This window comes from Python bivittatus, unplaced genomic scaffold (assembly GCF_059951505.1).
Source record: "Python bivittatus isolate LINGU-HERP-01145 unplaced genomic scaffold, Pbiv_v1 ctg000480_np1212, whole genome shotgun sequence".
NCBI classification, from domain to species: Eukaryota; Metazoa; Chordata; class Lepidosauria; order Squamata; family Pythonidae; genus Python; species Python bivittatus.
The window spans coordinates 29,458,237-29,477,796 of NW_028277075.1; the positions used below are offsets into that span (position 1 = coordinate 29,458,237).

Consider the following 19,560-nt stretch of genomic DNA (forward strand, 5'->3'; position numbering starts at 1 on the left):
AAGGAAGGAACCTAAAGTTGGTTTATTTGATCAAGGTTAAAATAGATATGTTATCTCTGGTAACCCTTAATGGACTTGTGCTTATCAGGCCTGAATGATGAGGCTTTAAGGATTTGTTTATAGATAAGAGATGGGATATGAGAAGAAAAGATCATTTGTGGTATTTTAAGAGAAGATGATAAGTTACTAAAATTGTTTATACTTATGATGACGGAGGAAGTCATTTCTTTATATATCTTTTCTTTTTCTTTAGTATATTCTTATTTTTTCTTTCTTTTCTATTTTTCTATTTTTTCTTTTTATTCTTTTCTTTTTAGTTTGTATTAGTTTTTATCTTTTTAACTGTAACTTTTAATAAAATTACTATTTAAAAAAAGGAGCTGAAGGACAGGCAGGTTCCCATTGGCAAAAAGTCCTTCAGTTCCCCTCTTCCAACTGGGATTTCCGCTTTCCTTCTAAGGGGAAGGAACTTCGTGTTTTATCAGGGGCCCTCCATTCTTTAGGAACAATTGGAGAGGTGGAGTGCCAATAGAAGAGAATATACTGTACGTGGGGCTTTACTGCTGTTCTGCACAATCAGTGGGTTTTTTTCTTCCTTGCTACAAAAGCAAACATACTGAATAGATAAGCAGAAGGGGGAGTGGGGGTAGGATGTTGGTTGAAGTGCTAATTTTTCCTTTCCACCCTTGGGCAGCTGGGTGGCCTTTCTGTGCTCCTCCTCTTTCATTCTCCCAAGCCCCAAGGAGCAGCAAATGGGAATACTAATATGATAATGTGAATCCATTGCAGAAAGAGGACAAGGATAGCAGCTGTATAGAAGTTTACTCAGAGGGTATACAGGGGGACCCCAGAGGATTCTTTAAAAGCTGTGTTTTAGCTTAAATCCGGTGGATTAGGGATCGACATCGTGTGGTCCTCTGATGCTGCTGACTTTTACTTCCCAGCATCCCTCACCATTAGATCTGCTGGCAGGAGCCTCTAAATTATAGTTCACTGGTTCCAGAAAGTGGAGGATACTTTTGATAGTTTTGCAAGGACAACTTCCTTGTCACATGGTGATCTCTTTGATCAAAGTCAGATTCATGAATTAAAATGGCTAGGCATTTGCCAAGGCGCAGATTCCAGTAGGGCCTCAAGAGCACCCCAGATTTCAGGTTCATCATCTGCATCTAGATCAACAGATTCCTCCTCATGGAGGTTCAAGACCCATATTAGACTTCTTGTGGCAATGGGAAGATCACACTCTAAATGTTCATGGAGCCTGAACCCAAAGTGGGTTAGACTGGAAGTGTTTAAGGGATAAAATTGGTGCTTTATACCCATTTATTCCTTCCAAACCAAAGCCAATTCTTTTGGACATGTGCATTATGGAGGGGTTCTAGGAGCTCCACTGCCACCTAGTTTTTACTCCCTTGGGTATCAAGTGAGCAGGTATAGCTGTACTGAGAAGGAGCCAACATCTGATAACAACACCAGTGGGCTTGAGCTAGGCCCACCAACTGGGATTCCATAAAGGAATTCCATAAAGGAATCCCATACTGAAGACAATTCCCCCAAACCTGAGCAGTTCCTATAACCAGCAACAACTCCTGCCACTTGTCTGTAACCCAGGAACTCAGCTCACAGCTGGCAGGAAAACCAGGTCTTAACTTCAGGCCTGCCATAGGCAGGTGGTTTCATGTCTTACTAGGATGCTGGTAGGATGTCCAAATATTAGTGTTAAAAGAGTCGGACACGACTTAACGACTGAACAACAAAATTAGCATATTTGTTTTATAGATTCTCCTATATGAATGTAATTAGTACGTAGTCTTCAGTGGGGTTCTTTCTTCCCATAGGCTTCTAGGGCTTTCTGTGGTTCTATGGTTCTATGGTTACCTCCTCTGTTCTTTTCTGAGCAACTGAGCTGCCTGCTGGAATATAAATATCAATTATTTCCATAAGACGAATACAAGCAAATCTGGAAAGTACCATTTAATATCAATGAAGAGGGGGGCTCTGGCATACTGTATGCTTGTAGACCACAGATTTAATAGGTCTTTCCTCCCCAAGATTAAATTTATACATCACACTCAGCCCTAAGTTTCCTTCATTTTGCCTTATGTTATGTGAACTCAGTCACTGTAATTTGTACAGTAAATCATAATTTACATCATAGCATGTGGGAACCCAGTCAGTTCTTGCTTATTCAGTAAACCACAGCTAATCAAAAAACGCTCCTTGTCATATGCAGACCCAATCAGAACTTATTCACTTGATCTGTGCTTGAAACATGATGTAGCAAAGTGGCAAGTTTATGACCTGCAAAATCCCTTTAAATCCCACTCATTTGGAGGGTCTCAGGGAAGCTGTTTGTTCTGATCTGCAGTCCAGAGGAAATTATCATTGATCAGCCAGCTAATTTGTCCGAAGGGTTCTTGAGAAAAAATGTGTTAGAAACTGATTTTTATTTCTGTGTTTTGAGGAATGTACGGCATTAGCAAAAACAGGGATGGATGAATCTCGTGAAGATATACCATTTGCTGGTGGTGTGATCTATCCCCTCCGCTCAGCTAAAAATACCAACCCTCCGTGGCTTAGCGACTCCTCATCCTTTATTCACACCCCTCCTTTCCATCCCTCCTCCCACATCAGCTCCTCACTGTCCCCACGATGTTGCGGGAAGCGGTAGATCAGGGGGCTTGCGGTAGTTCGGTCCCCCCCTCGCCTTCTCTCCTCCCCGGGAAAGCCACGCGCTCATCTTCACATTGTCAGCAGGAGGAGCTGCGAGGTAAGCCGCGAGACGGAGGTGGGTCTTCTTCGCGGGGATGGGAAGCCGTTGACCTCCGCCAATTTCAGCCTGGGATGGGCTCCTTGAAATGCTTGGGACCGCGGAACCAAATCGCCAGCGAACTGCGTCCTCCGGCGGGGCTGCAGGAGAGCTACTGCGCGGGGTTTGCCGGACGTCATGCAGAGGCCGCCGTTACTACAGGTTACCTGAACTGACCCTGCAGAATTGCAGCCTGCTGCCTGACAGATCTGCTGGCTGCCTCCAGCTCTCGCCCCCCGCCCCCAGAGGACGAAAGCAATAGCAGCCCGCGGCAGAAGGGGTGAGTGGACGGCAGCCCCCTCTGCCAGCGGAGAGGGGTTTGTTTGAAGCGTGATTCCCGGGACCACCGGGGTGGGTGGGGGCGGAAAGCCTCCGGGAAGCTCCCCGTTGAGTACCGAAGGCTGTCAAATGAATGGCCCTGGGTTGCCTTCACCAGATCGGGGGCATTTCTGGGGCGCGCGGATTTCCTGCATCCCCCCTGTCAGGGAGAGGCTGTTGCTCCCAAATCGGGGAAGCTGCAGCGAGTGATTCTGGATGCACCCAGAATTCAGGAAAGGTGGCGCGATAAACCCCACGACGAAGTCTCTCCTTTGCCTTTCGGGAAGGTGATCGGGGTTCCTGATGCCATTTCCGCCCACGCACCCACCCGATCTTCCCCTGCTAGAACTTCAAAGCCGCTAGACAACAATATGGGGGGGGGGGGTGAGAGAGAAAAGAAAGGTGGGGTTCTTTCCCCGCCCCCGACTCGCGTGTGCATGATAGGGGAGGAGGGCTTAGAACTCCCGACGCAACCAATCATGCCGCCCGGGACAGTGAATGGCAAGGGATGGGGAGGGGGAGGCTGAGATTTGCAACCTGCTCAGCCTCTCCTAGTGCTGCTTGGCGCCCCTTAGGAGTTACTAGGAGCTTCCACTTTTCGCCACCGCTGCAGCACCCACCCAGGAAGACCTGGCTTCCTTTTGCGCGCATGGAGAGGCAGGGGCGACGGCGGATCTTAGCGAGGGTGTTTTTTCAATAAAATCCACCTGATTCTTCTGCCTGTCCTCTGTAATTGTCTACTTCTGTTGCAGATTCTGGAGGGAGCCAGGCATGGTGGATCCGGCGGCGGATCCTGGCAGGGGAACATGCCCCGATCCCGAGGGTGCCGCTGGGGAAGAAGAGGCTGCGGCAGCCGCTACCTCCGCGACGACCGAGGCTGCAGTTCAGCCGCCCGTGCCCCCTCCAGCAGCGGCGCCTCCTCCAGTCGGAGACCCGGAGAAAGCTCGCGAGCAGTCGCCGATGCTGCACCTGGATCTGTACAACTTCGACTGCCCAGAAGCCGAGGGCAGCCGCTATGTGCTCACCAGCCCCCGCTCCCTCGAAGCCTGCGCTCGGTGCGCCGTCAAGCCGGTGGAGCTGCTGCCCCGGCCGCTCAGCGAGCTGGTCAAGGAGGCCCCCGGCAGGTCTATGCGCGTGGCAGCCGGCCTCTATGAGGCCTACGAGACGGATCGGCAGAGGAAGCTGCAGCAGTGCCGCGAAGAGAGGGAGCGGATAATCCGGGAGGAGAAGCGAAGGCTCTTCGCGCCTGTCGCGACCGGCAGCCTGCCTTCCTCCCCAGCCTCCAGGACGGCCTTCAGAAGCACCCTGGCCAATGGGAGCTGTCCTCCTGCGGGCAAGCCAAGGGCCGCGGGGCCCTCCCCTCCTCCCCCCCTCAGTGGCCCCAAGACCAAGAAGAGCCACTCCCTGGATTCCCTGCAAAAGAGGAGAGAGGGCTTCTCCACCAAGACCTCCTCCGACTCAGGGGCCTCTTCTTCCTACAGTGGAGACAGTGCCAGGGACAAATGGCCCCAGGGGCTGCCTAGGACTAAGACCGTGGCCACCATGACCTCCCTGGTGGGTCGGAGTTTCAGCTTGAGTGACCTGAGCCACTCCCCACAGACCACCAAGAAAGTGGACAGGATTGTCAAGGAAGTGAAGCAGAAGAAAGGCTTCAAGGAGGTGTCTGAGAGAGACCGGAAGATTGCGGCCCTGATGATAGCGAAGCACCAAGAAGACAGCCTGTGGAAGGAGCAGCGGTACAGTGCCCACCTCCAGTGGGATGTGCAGAGGAGGCTGGCAGAGCAGAGGAGGGAGCAGGAGGAGCGGGAAAAGCAGCGGGCTTTGCTGCAGGGCCACAGGATGTGGGAATCTCGGCTGGAGAAGCGACGCGGCAGGCTGTCCCACACACGGGAGGAGGCTGTCCAGATGAGGCAAAGGCAGAGCTTGATGGAGGATGAGAAGTGGCGGGAGCACCTGGAGAAGCAGGAGCGAATGAAGAGGGAGAGGCTGGAGAAGGCTGCTCTGGAGGACAAGAAGAGGAAGCGCCACCAAGAGCACAACCTGAAGGCTCAGGAAGAAGGCAAGAAAGAAGCCAGGGAGCGAGAGGTGCAGCTACTGCAAGAGAAGCTTACCTTGGCTGCTCAGAAGAAGCTTATGAAGGAACAGCTTCTGCAGAGAGAGAAGAAGCTGCTCAATCAAACTGAGAAACAAAAACACGAGGCCATTCTCAAGGGACTGGCTAGGCAGGAGGCCGAAGGGAAGGCAGTGCTGAGGGCATCCATGGAAGGGAACCTGAGCAAGGCTCAAGAGAACTATCAGCAGGTCATTGAGAAGAGGAACCAGGAACTGAGAGAGAGAGGCAAGCGGGAAGACATGCAGATCCAGAGGGCCAAGCTGGCAGCAGAGCGCAAAGAACGGGAACAGAAGGAGCACTTAAGGGCCTTAGCCCAAGCTTCAGAGAGGAAGCTCCAACATGCTGCTCAGGTGGCCGAGGAAGTTGTCCAGCAGAAAGCCCGTAAGGTGGTGCAGAGCCGTCTGGAGAAGGAGAAGGTGCAGAAAGTAAACAAGAGAAAAGTCGAGGAGTGTGAAGATATCCGCCGGAGGGAGATCCTGTTGTCTATTGAGAAAAAGCTGGAGCGAAGTGAACAGATTTGTAAGGAGAAAAAAAGTGTCTTGGAAAATGCAAGGTCTGTGGCTCGAGCATCATTCCATGTGCGGGAAAGAGTCCGGGAAGAGATGAACATGCGCACCTTTGACAAGATGGCCTTGGAGGCAGAACTGCAGGCCGGCCTGGTTAAAAAATGAATGTTCTTTTCTATTTGGGATTCAGTGGGTAGTATGTTTTGCTACCTATTGTCAGAACTGGGAGATTTTAAAAAAATCTTTATTATTTTGTGGAGCACAAAAACTCTGGCATATACTACATAGACCTTTTTCAAATGTTCTTGTTATACGTATTCAGAAAACTATTTCAACCATCCATGCAAAGAAAAGATGTATTCCTTGCTCTGTTGAATAAAATACTGTTTTCCTGGAATAAAACCAAGACACATACATTTTATATAATAAGAACAACTATTCCCTCCCCTACCCAGGGGCAATTTCAGTTCCCTCATATTCAAATGAAGTATTATCATATTGATATATCTGAGTCTTAATTTGAATGTCACTCACTTTGGATCAGACTGCAGTGGAACTTTGGGTCTCTTATAATATGTATCCATATTTGAGAAGAGTTTATTCTGTATGTCTGGCCCATGTGGTGCACTTTATTTATCCTTGCTGTTGGGAACTCTAGGCCTTGTCACTTTTTTAAAACAAAACTGAAATTCTGATTCGTGACAGGAAAGCATGTTGAAAAACTTGTTCCAATAAAATTGCAAACATGTAGGAAGTTGTCATTTATACAGTCCCTTTCATTAACTATTTATTATTTATTTATGTAATAATCCAATTTATATGGCCATCCATCTCTCCCAAGAAACTCTGGGTGGCAAGCAAAAGAAAAACAAAGCCTTCCGTTAAAACCAAATGAAAACAAAACAAGTCGAGGTCCAATTAAATCTCCACAGTCACGAATCGCATGGGCCTGTGCTTGAGCTCCCATAACTAATATCCTGGCCTCAATGCCTGGGGGAAGACCCAGGTCTTCATGGTCTATTTGCAGATGATTGGGTTTTCACTGTTACTTTTTGCAAGATTCATAATGGAAAGAGTAAGCCTTAGGTATACTGTTACCAGTACTGATCTGTTCAAATAATTGTCCCAAATATACTGGGTCAACTTGAAAACATCATCATCTTGTGGCATTCAAATGTGTCCCAGGTATAGTGTACTTGCATAATAAAAGGCCACTATTTTTGGATAGAAAACAAAAAGTATAATACTGCAGAGAAAGGTCTATGGACAGCCTATAGATTAATAATACACTTTCATCAGCTCAACTACTGTATAGTTTAAGTAACTGTATGTCGATGTCTCAATTGGTGCTAATAAGAAAATATACAAACTTGTCTTGGAATCAATATGTTTTGTAATATCCCTGTTCAACAGGCAATCACATTTTTATTTAGTTGCGGAGTCTCTTAATGAAGTGTGACCCCCTGAGAATTCTTCTATGCAGAAACAAATTTTCACATTTATTCTCTGCTTAGCTGTTAAAATCAAAGCATCTCACTTTGCAAGTGGTGTCTTAGAAATCTGTGGTTCAGAAGATGTTTGCTTTCAAAGCTCCAGGCAGATCCTATTTTTAAGCAAGGCAATCATTTAGGCAGCAGATGCTGAAAGTGAGGTGAGAATGGAGTAGCACTGAAGTATTAGAAAACAGGGCTGGGTGTGTTATGTAGAAGCAGGAGATGCTGTCCTGCTGCCAATGTGGACGTAATCTCCAACTCCCAGCCCTGTTGGCATCTATACATGGATATGGCAGGATAATGCGATCTTGTCCTGGATTTAAAAACATGTATCATGGTATGGTATTAAAAATGGCTATTATGAAAAGGATAATGTCGCAAGCAAAATAATATCCCTTTAAAATTTGGCAGATGTATCAAAAGCTTTTACCCTTCTGTTTTCATACAAAGATCTAAGCAGTCAGAATTTTCTGGCTCATGAGGCTATGTGCCAGATACCTTTTGTAAAAAGGAGGCCCCTTGAAAGGTATCTCTGGAATATTTTTATTTTGTTGTTGTTGTTTAAAGCAGGGTTACTTAACCTCAGCAACTTTAAGATGGGTGGACTTCAACTCCCAGAATTCCCCAGCCAGCCATGGGAATTCTGGGAGTTGAAGTCCACCCATCTTAAAGTTGCTGAGGTTGAGGAACCCTGCTTCCAAGGATATGATAATAGTGATATGGCATTTGATAGTGTCCATTCAAAATAGGGGAGTTTTCAGAATGTGTAAACTTGCAAATTGCTGAGGACATTCAAATAAAAAATAATTATTATTATAGATTTGGAAGGGGCCGTTAAGGCCACTGAGTCCAACAGACTACTCAGTCAAGACAATCCATGCAGGAATCCAAATTAAAGCATCTACAACAGGTGAACTTGAGTGAGTTCTGGAGGAAATTTCCTAGCAGCTTTTAACTACTTCTCTAGGTAATTGGTTTCACTGCTGAAAGTTTGTCTGAAGTGACTTTGTAGGTGTTTTATTAAAGGCTCTTTTTCCAAAATTCAAGGAATGTGCTTATTAATACCAAGGTCATGCTACTCTTAAAAATGCAGCTGTTTTTTTTTAATGTGTATAATATGACTATAATGTGTACAATAGCATTGTGAACAAATATCAGTAAAAGTGGATACATTTTACTGGTTTTAAATTCCTTTGGACCCAAAGTGCATGTTGCCTGTTGGAAACTGTATTCTGACGCAGGAGCAAGTTATTCAGTAATTGAAAAAGAATCATGTAAACTATGTTGACTAACATAACTTTAATTCAATTTAAATGTTAAGCCAAACTTAAATTTTATTCTCACTCATCTTTTGGAGCGTGGTCCTTAAGCATGCCGTTAAAGACCAAGAGCAGCCTCAGACTGAAAAAAAAGTTCTTAGAACATGGCATTTTAGCTGGTCAGAATGGCATGAGTTCAGTGGGATGCATTCTTGCATATATATAAGTAGGATTTAGTGGGACACTTGAAGTGAGACTTGTACAAGTCTATATCTCCACCTCCTATTGTCCAGATATGTTGACCTCATTTTCCAAAATACCTGGTCAGTGTGAGAAATGCCATGATAGTTGGGAATGATAAGAGTTGAAGTCTAACATACCTGGAGGGCACCAAGCTACAAAAAAGCAGCATTATTTTATGGAAGAAATTCAGTGGTGTGCAGGCAGAAGTGCATTCACGGGATGGCTCCATCCATGGGGAGAGTTCATTGGCTTCCCCCATGTGCTTTTTCATCCTTTTTAAAACTGCAGTCTTGGGTGGAGGATCAAAGGGAGTTTTTGTATGTTTGTTTTTAATGATTAAAATAAACCAAATGTAACAAAAAAATAAAAATAAAAAGGCAAAACAGATCTATATGATATCCATTCAGTAGCAATATAAAATTAATTTGGTTCTGAAGCAACTCATTCAATCTAGAACATATAGAAACATACCATCTTCTCATTGTTAGAAAATAAAGAAAATAGATAACAGATTCATATTCTGCATCCATTCTTTAATAACATGATAAGTTTATTTCCATTTACATAAGATTATCTTTTTTGTGGAGCCTCAGGCTTGAAAGAGCCAACATTCTCCATTTGCAGGACTGCTGACTCCCTTGTGGATCTGCCCGTCCTATGCAGTCCAACAGGGAGGGCAGACTCCAGGTCCCCTCACTCAGATGATGCCCTGTTAGGAGTCTTCAGAGGCAAGCCTTCTTGGTGGAAGCCCCTGCTTTTGGGGCAACCTGCCCCCTGATATATGGTTGCCCTTGATCCTGCAGGCCTTTAGAAAGGCAGTTAAGACCTGGCTCTTTTCCCAGGCCATGGGGTCTGGATGAGTAAAGTCCCAGATGGTTGAGCTGCAGCATATTTTAATCTGGTTGCCATTTTATTGTTTACTTTATTAGTTGTCTTTTAATGGATTGTGCTATTTTTGCGTGGGTTGGGTTTATGGTGATTTTTCATTGATACTAAATGGATATTATATATTTGTTTTTATTAGGGTTTTTTTGGTTATGTAATCATCTGGAGAATCATAAAGTGCCTATTTTAATGTTAAGTACCAATTTTGTATCAACCGCCCCCCCCCCCCATGGCGTTGATACTGGCAGAATGTAACATGATTAGTAAATTACTCATCCTAGCTGATGTGACCTCCCCCACAGAGACTTCTAAATGGAGCATCCAGATTATTTCCATTCTCTTATTTTGCCATCTGCTTTGTGCAGCTATGCAGGACAATGAATGCTTAAAGATTTATAGTATTGAGCCTTTTATCTTTCCTTTCCCTGCAATTTCAGGATATCCCTTATTATTTAATCACTTTGTTTGAGTTGTGTGGCCATATTTTTTTTTTAAAAACCCATATTTTAAGACTATAGTATAACATCACATTTACATCTTTAACTATTGTTCTTTCCAAAATTGTATTAACTTACGTTATAATGTGAAACCCAAATCAAGTTCTGGATGAATAAGAACAATTTATATGAATTAGGGAGCTCCCAAATTTCTTACAATGCCAACACAAAAAATCTGATGTCCAAACTTTTTTTAAAACACACAGAGACAGAGACAGAGACAGAGACAGACACAGACACAGACACAGACACAGACATATATATATAGTGTTTATCCTGCAGTATGAAAAGCATGCTGTGCCAGGCAAGACCTTTAGGTGATAAATCCATCCAACTCCTCTCCTGAAACTAATAATCTCAAAGGGTACCTTTAATTTTTTTAAAAAGGATACCTATTGCTGTATGGGCTGCATCATTTGTTCATTTAAATTGGCACATCTTTCACCCAAAAAACTAAAAGGCAGCATTCACTAACAGGAAAAAAAAAGGCCAACTTATTAATGATGTTTTTTTATTTGTTTCATTTTGAGTTTCTTGTATCTGCATAGAGCATTTGCCTTACGTTTCATATTCCTTGTGCATATATTCATTACCACAGTAGCAGCAAACTTCCTTTATGAATACAAATAAAGGATGTCCTGCAGTTGCAGAGAAAAGAAAGATAAAAGACTCAATATAGTCACTCTTCACGCATTCATTGTCCTGTGTAGCTGCACAAAGCAGGTGGCGAAATGAGAGTAGGGAAATAATCTGGATGCTCCATTTATACATCTCTGGGGGGCAAACACACATCAGCTAGGATGTTTAATTTATTAATCATGTTACATTCTGCCAGCATCAAAGCCACTGGGGAGGGGGGCAGTTTATACAAAATTGATACTTAGCACTAAAATAGGGGTTGGAGCTAGTGTATATGGTCCTTCAGATGTTGCTGACCTCTGATTCCCAGCATCCCTCATTATCAGAAGCTTCTGAAGGAACATGAGTTCCTCCTATCTCCCGTACCTTGCCAGTACTTGCAACAACAGTTAATCTGGTGTTTTGCAGGGGGGGGGGGGGAGGGGTTTGTACCAGAACAGCAATTTAGTAGAAGTAACTAAAAAGGTCTCTCATTATACTTGCTAGAGTATGAATGCATTGAACTGCAATAGGCATGCTATCCTGCTTTCCCATGGTGCCTGTTCCCATCAGGAACAGTAAGGGAGTTATAGATCTAGTTCAGAGACCCAAGGGCTATTAGAGCACAGTCAAAGGCTTAGCCATTCTCATTAAAATTATACTTGAGCATATGCACAAAAAATGTTTTCTTTCTGATAAACAGAACATACTGACCCAAAGAAGACACTGGGAGTTTCACTTCCCATCTAGGTAGCCTCTGTCAATATGTTATTAGAAAGATGAAGCAGAGGAGCACAGGTAAATTCTAAATAAACAAGTGAGCAGAAAGGCAAAAAGATGTGGAATAAAATGTGAAAATTATCTTTAGCTGGATGAAATGTACTGTAGGTTATAATGTGCTTCCAGAAGAAGACAATATCTGTAACTCAGAGTAGAACTGTGGAGTTTTTGGTGCTCTCTGAGCTTCATCGTTTGCTTGCAGACATCACATTGCCCAACTAGGTAATGTCATCAGTGCAAGTGAGTGTGGGGTTTACTGCCTGTTTATATGCAGTAGCTTGTCCTACCAGTTTTGATGGGGGTGTGGTATGTCAGAAAAAACACAATGTTAACTTAACACAATGGGTATGGATTATTTAAGAAAGCTGAGTGGCAAAGGAAGAAGAGATAAGGTCAACAGTGAAGTATTATGTATTGAATACACAAGTGAGTAACCAGTAAAAAATAAGTAAATTGAGGTGGTTTTGTCATGTAGAAAGAATGAATGAGGGTCAAATTACAAAACAAGTAAAGGAAGGAAGAGTTAATGGGCCAAGAGGAACAAGAAGACCAAGAACATGGTCTGAAGGACCCTGAAGGAACTGATGAGTTCTTCAAAGGGTGGAGAAGTTTAAAGAACAAGTGGTGCCTAGAGATGGTGGAAGCAAGGATGGGTTGTAAGCCTAGAAAGGTATGGGGAGATACAGTGCATGGATGGTTTAAACTAGAATTAGTTGTATTTCTTTTTCTTACCTCATGCCTTTCATTTCTTTGGCTTACTATTTCTGACTTCTTTCCTGCATTTGCATAATGTGGCTTATTGCAGAAGGGGATAGTGTGATATAGCTGCTTGAATATCTCCAAAAAAAGAAATATTAGAAGAAAAAAACCTGACTCAATTACCTTATCTTCAGCTAATGAAGACAGTTCTGTTGTTTCAAATGTAGATTCAAGTAAATATATAATTATCTTTGAACTCTAAATTTCTTCTTGGACAGAGAAAAAGAAATATTTCCATGTGTTAGCTTTTATTTGTATAAATATGTTATCAGTTTACACTACTGTCTACTTTTTCAGGTTGTGTGTGTGTGTTTGAATCTATTAATGTTTAATTAAGTAAACATCCCAGGATGTTTACTTTATTAAATTTATTACATCCCAGGATGTTTACTTTATTAAATAAATATGTTTTGAGTATAAGGCAAGTTGATTATTCCAATTTTTTCTCAAACTTTTGGGACTCCCAAATGAAAGTTTGGGGACATTTTGAATAAGTCTTATACTTAGAACATGTTTATTTAATAAGGTAAGCTTCCTGAAAGAATGGAAAGAAGGAAAAATAATGTCAAAATAGGAATTTAGATTAGCCATCTTTTGAATCAATATACAAAATTCTTGTTGAATACTGATGTGCTTAAGGATATACAATGTTGTTGTATGGACCATCTGGTTTTCCCATACAGTACCCTCAAAATTAAAACGTCCTGTTTGGACTGTAATGTCTCCAGGGCAGGCTGTCATCAAAAGATATAATGACAAAATCAGTAAGATTTGAGGATAACAGGCAAGTTTTTTGGGGTGGGAAAATCCCTTAAGAGATATGACTAAAGGTACAGAAAAGATTGCCGCATTTGCAGTTTAATCACAAAACAAATTTTCTTTGAGCTTGGTTTCTGACAGATAATAAAGTCTTGGGCTACCACATGTTGAGAGGCTAAACTCTCCTTATTTGATAGGAAGGGAGGGATATTCTCATAGTTTCTGGCTTAATCATTGTTTCTGGAAGCTATTTATACTAAATATTCATATGCATAATTGGGGAAGTAACATGTTTAAGTGCATTTTTTTGTTGTTGTTTTCAACAATTTTGACCAATTTGATGCCCATATACACTATTTTTGGCAGGAAAGTGTCTTTGTCATTATGCCTTGAGGGATAATGCTTCAGATAGGAAAAAGACCATGGTTAAAAGCCAAACAGTAAGTCTGTCTCTTCTTGGTAAGTGAAGAATCACAGATAATTCTTTTGAGATTAGCACAGATGAGGGCTACTTTCGGGTGATTTTTTAAATGTGCAATGTATATGATTTGCTAAAGCTATTTCGTGGGCCATCTTAACATCTTACTTTAGTCATTAATGTTTTATTTGCTTTTCCCAAAATGTGAAAGTTCAGTGGTGCTGTGCTTCCATCTGTTTGGGGGAGTGGGGATTAGTATCAGCAATGATACTAATATTTCCTCCCTCTGTCCCTGTTAACAGTAGGTAGGCAGGTATTTTATACACCTGTGAGTGCATCTTTTTTTACCAGAAAAATTAAACACCAGAATTTTAGCATTTTGAAACATTATGATTCTGCCTCAATGGGTTTCTTTTTCACTGCTCTCCATAGGAGGGAGTTTTAATTTTTAAATTATCATGAAGACAAGGCACTACATATTGTCATTATAGAGGTTATAATATGGTACAATTTGGCGCCAAATCATAGCATGCCAGATCCTGTGTATGAACTCCACATGTGCAGGCCATAATTCAGAGGAATGAAATTATTACTATCTGGACTTATGCCACTTATAGCAGGCACACCTGAGAAAGACTACTGGCAATGGAAACAGAAATAACAGGAATGTTTGCATATAAATAAAATATCAGTGTAGTCTTCTCAATGCATATGAGCATTTGAGTGCTAACATTTATTCCCTAAAACTCTAATGATTCCCTGAGAGGAACATCCTGGCTTTGGATACAAAAACAAAAAGGAGATGGGGATGAGAAAGCGTGCAGCATGTCAGCATCCATTTAAAGAAGTGGCATCTTTTCCTGGGCTTCATAGTAGTTCACCGTACCAGGAAAATACGTATCTGAGTTAAGGAGATGCCAACAGCTTGTGACAAGGTACTTTAGAGCGGGCATGGGTGCTTTGTTGATTCCTTCTAATCTCAAACATGTTTTCCTGAGATTGTGCAGTGTGGTGTGTTTGCCCACACCCACTCCAAAGCACTTTTGGGGGTTAGGATCAGGACATGCCTAATTCCTGACCTTAAAACTTCAGACACAAACACTTGTCTGTCCAAACAAATGGAATGCCAGAACTGAGCACTTTAAGCAGGAAAGCATAAGAAAGCAGTTCTTATGTTCTACAGCACAGCTGTAACCCTTGCATCGGGTATCTGCTCCACCCTTTTGCAACCTGCAAAGGTCATGTCAGAGTGACTTTGCTCAAATATCTTTTGGCTGTAAGAAAGGGGACGAAGGCAGGTTGAAAGAAGAAGAAATGGTTGAGAAGGTATGTTGGGTAGAAGAGGCAGAGGGCTAAAAAGATGTGGGGAGTTTGAGAATAGAAAGGCCAGGGGCAAACATTTTTGTTTGAGCTGTGAAGAAGATTATTACAGCTTCAAATGGTCTCTGAGACAGAGCACTTTGAGCAACATTTCCAAGGGGAGAGGGATATGCTGAATGTCAAAGGAGAGGCTGCATTTCATTTGCTAATTAAACTGATCAACCCAAACTTTAGTTTTAGTCCTGAGTGTATATTTGTAATCTAATACAATATAACATGGAAAGGTTATACATTACTTAAAGCAAATGTTGAGTTGGTCCAAAGCTGGGTTCAAGGAAAGGCACTGGGCTAATTATTTATGTCCTCTGTTCCAGTAAGTCAGGGTTTACACCATCCTTACTTCTTACAACCCCCTGCTTGTATTCAGTAGCGCAGGTGTGTGATGGATACCTCCTCAAATAGCAATAGGAAAAGAAACACATCTTACTGAAGCAGAAGTAAACATGCTGCCATCACATTTAATGTCCATTCTGGAGGAGGTGGGTAGGGAAAGGGGTGAACAAAGAGCAAATGCTGCTGTTCTGCCCTGCTTCAATTTATTGCCCCTTGGGGTCCCACAAAGGCTTCTGAGAGCAGCTGTTCTGCGCCACTTTCAGATTGTCTGGCAAGGTAACGAAGAAGAACAGATGGTGCCACTGTCTGGCCTGGAGCTTCATTTAATATGGCCTTCCTCCATCTAGAGATCTCCAGATGCATTGGCTTGTAGCTGTCATCTTTCCCAGACTGGCTATGCTAGGGGTTGTGGTCCATAATACGGTTGGGTTGGGTTTAGTTGTGGGTGTGAACACAGACATGATGGCGTGCAGACCATGGTTAGCATTGTGGCTTAGCATTGTGAGTGAGCCAGACCACTAGGGCTTGTTTAAATATAGTGGTTTAAAACAAACAAAAGCTTAAACCAATATGTGGATGCAGAACATGTTCGGTACAGCATGTTTGCCTTTTGCTGTTCTGTTTTTTCCTTCTTTGGAAAAAGCCACTCCATTCCCCCAAAATAAATAGTTATATTTATATATCCAAAAGTAAATTACATTGCTATTTGATTTCAGCAGGATTTACTTTCAGACATTTATTTATTTATGTAACAAATCAGTTGTCTAGGCCTCCCAACTCAGTGACTCTGGGTGTGTACAAGATAAGAACAGTCCATACTACACAAACAGAAAAAGGTGATAACCCAGAGATTAATATATCAACTCATGAAGTCTTCCTGCTTAGCTTTTCAAAAGCCTTGATGCCTTTATAGTAAGACTGTTGGCATTGTTGCTATGGTAACCTAAGAGTTATCCCTTTTATCCAAACGTATTCATCCAATTCTTCTTACCCGCACCCCTCCCAATCATCTTGCATTGTATTCTAAATCAAATTCAGTCTAGCACAAAAACCCTTAATGGCTGCACGATATATGATCTTTTACTGATATTTAATGTTCCATCACAACCTCTTTGAACGTACAAGAAAAATAAGTAACTTTTTCCTTGTAAGTTAGCTGGGTAAATATAACATGGACAAAACCTGCTGGTTTGTACAGACCTGAATATTCAAAAGGTCATTTTAAAACCTTTAGGCAGCTCATGAAGTTCTTCATTTGAACAATGTTGCTAATATACATACAAGAATCTTGCCCTTAACTGGGAAAGTTAGTCTTTAAAATGTATTCTCTGGTGCTGCTATGCCATCTAACAGATGGATCAATTACTACTTTCACTCACTGATATAAAATGTAGTCACTTGCTTGTAAGCTGTTATTAAATAGTGCATGACTTATTTTTTTATAAAATGTATCCAAACGAAAATAAAAAAAGAAAAATGTGATCTACTTTGTGTTTGCAGGTGTTCAGTAACAACATTTTTATTTTTATTTTTATTTAAATTATATATTTTTCCATTAGACTTTATGGCCAGCCATTTAATATGATAGCTATCCAGGTTTATGCTCGAAACACTAAAAAGAAAAAGAGGTTGATGAGTTTCATGGTCAAATTCAAACTGAAATGGACTGAACATGCAAGCAAGATGTGCTGCTTGTGATTGGAGATTGGAATGCCAAAGTGGAAAATAGTAAGGAGGAAAATGTAGTTGGACTATATGGCCTAGGAAACAGAAATGTAGCAGAAAAAATAAGTTTATCACTCCATTTTTTTCTTCATTGTTAACACTGTCTTAACCAAAATGATGTATACATGGACATGATCAGATTGAGTACACAGAAATCAATTTGATTATATTATTGGTACAAGGAGGTGAAAAAGCTCAATTATTACAGGCCAGGGCTGACTATGGAACAGATCACAGACTGCTCATGTGTAAGTTCCAAGTCAAGCTAAAGCAGCAGAACAAAGCCAGTCAGTTTCCACATTATGATCTTGAACATATTGCCACCATTTTCAAGACAAACATCAGAAATTGCTTTGAAGTTCTGAACCTCACTGATAAGGAACCAGAGGAACTGTGGAATGACATAAAAACTTAAAGTTAAGGATGAATGTGAAAAGAGACTGCCAGAGACCAAGAAACAGAAGAAACTGATCAGAACAAATGGTGAAAACTGCCAAGAAGGGAAGAAAAGCCAAGGCCTAGAAAGACAAAGATCTCAGGAAGGATCTTAACAAAGAATTTCAGAGAACTGTTAGAAGAGACAAGAAGCAGTATCTTAACAACAGCTGTAAAGAAATCAAAGATGAAACAGACTCAGAGAAACAAGAAAGTCTTTCCAAAGATCTCCAAACTCAGAAGAAAGCTCCAACCTTGAATTGGTATGCTAAAGGATGCCAATGGACAGATAGTAACTGATTTAAAAAAGACCAAATGAAGATGGAAGGAATATACTGAAATTCTGTATAATAGAGGTGTCAACATCCAAGCTACAGTACTTAAAAGATCTTAGTTACAGAAGATTATGTTAGATCAACGCTCCAGGCATTACCATGTTGGAAGGCTACAGGAATTGATGGAATATCTACAGAAATATGGCAAGCAATAGAATAAGAATCATAAATAGAACTTGATTTCTTCTCCAGTTTAGGCTACCCAACCAGATGATTTAGAAAGATGCTTTCATCATTTCACAAGTACATGTGGAATCCTTGGAGATGGCTCTTCTCTTTTACCATCTGTCTCTTTCTTTGTAATCACTCACTTTCCTATTTACTCTGTCTCTCAAATGTAATGGGATTAGTTATCTACAGTTCTGTTTTCTGTATAACTCTGTGTTCTTCATGGTCTTGAATGGATCTTTGCAAGAGTCTCATCTGTTACAGTTCCTTTCCTTTCATTCTTGATCTGAGTAAAAAAAATCATATCTAAAGCTTATTTCAACTTTGAGCTACATTTAAACTAGCAAAACTCTTCTTCAGTTCTGACAGTTCTATGCCTAAATCTGACCACCATGTCCCAGTAGAATTAGCTTTAGTTGACAGATCTCAAAGATATTTTGAATTTTCATCTCCTGCTTTGTTCCTGCCCATTGTGTCTCTCTACTTTTCCATTTGAAGTTGAACACAGTACTGTCTCCTTCCTGTGGCAGGAACATAGCCAAGGTACTTGAGCAAGCACAATAGAACAGTGCTTCATGACTGTTAATTTTGCCCAACTTTAATTCCTGATCCTGAGGGCAACTTCATTTCTTTTCTACCAGTTTTTCTCTAACAGTGACTAAGGCAGCCAGGTGGTTCTTCATGTCTTAAAATGTTGCTTTTAACATTCATGCAATGTGTTTACACAACCGTTTAGAGGTTGCTGAACTTGAAGTCCCAGCAGCCCCAGCCAATGTTGTCCATAAGGGAGTCTAGTGTAGTATTTCAGTAAGATTTGGAAAGCCATAGGTTACTCATTCAGGATTTAGAAGAAAGCCAGTGAAAGCTCTTTTCCTCGTTCTACAGAATCATGAATCTTTTCTAGTTCAGAGATTTTTGCTATAGTGTGCTTGGAGGTGGTGTTCTTGGAATATGTGAATAAATGAGCTCTCTTATCAGACTTAGTGAGTCAGTTAATTAGATACATCTTTTTCATGGCTGGGTTCACATATTATGCTAACCCAAACCCAAGTCATATTATGTATGATTAGCACACATGAGGGAACCCAACTAGCATTATCTTGCTCTCAACAGGTTTCCCAGTCTTGCTTTGTCCCACTATCCCAGACTTTTAAAAGTAGAAGCTATATTTGAACTTGTGTTTTGCACATGTAGAGCATCAGTTTTGCTAACAAGCAATACTGTAGTATGTTCCCTGTAGGTGAGGACTGATTGGAGTCAATATGAAATAGAGACTCAACTGGGTTATATAGCTTGTCAGTGTTAGAAGATCTTCTGAAAGTGGTTTCAGAGAGTTGCTTAACCCACAATTCCCATAGTTTGACTTGATATATCTCTGATATCAGGATACTGATAGGACAATTGTTGAAAATTTTGGGAAGCATAATTTATTTATATAATATCTTCTTTTCAAAACCATGACTGAGTTTAGTTTTTCCAAGCAGTAATGAATTACCTTGCTTAACATGTTACCTTGCAATCAAAATTCAATGGATGGTATAAATACATTGTCCCAGCCATCTCAGATATATATTCATCAAAATAATGGTGTATTATCAGAATTTCAATTTGTCTATATACATATCTAATTATACAAACAAATCTTAATGGAAATACTGCATGAGAAAAAAAATTCAGAATCCTCTGATTTCTCTTCAGATCATAGACTGTAAATCTTTCGCCTTTTC

The 19,560-nt window shown here is 41.5% G+C and overlaps 1 protein-coding gene across 1 annotated transcript; it reads left to right on the forward strand.

Moving 5' to 3' along the window:
• Nucleotides 1–3,898: 3,898 nt before the first annotated feature.
• On the forward strand, nt 3,899–6,081 carry CCDC177 (coiled-coil domain containing 177). The gene has a single exon (XM_007441599.2). The coding sequence runs from the start codon at nt 3,899–3,901 to the stop codon at nt 5,909–5,911; it is 2,013 nt and encodes a 670-aa protein (XP_007441661.2). The 3' UTR covers nt 5,912–6,081.
• Nucleotides 6,082–19,560: the final 13,479 nt, after the last annotated feature.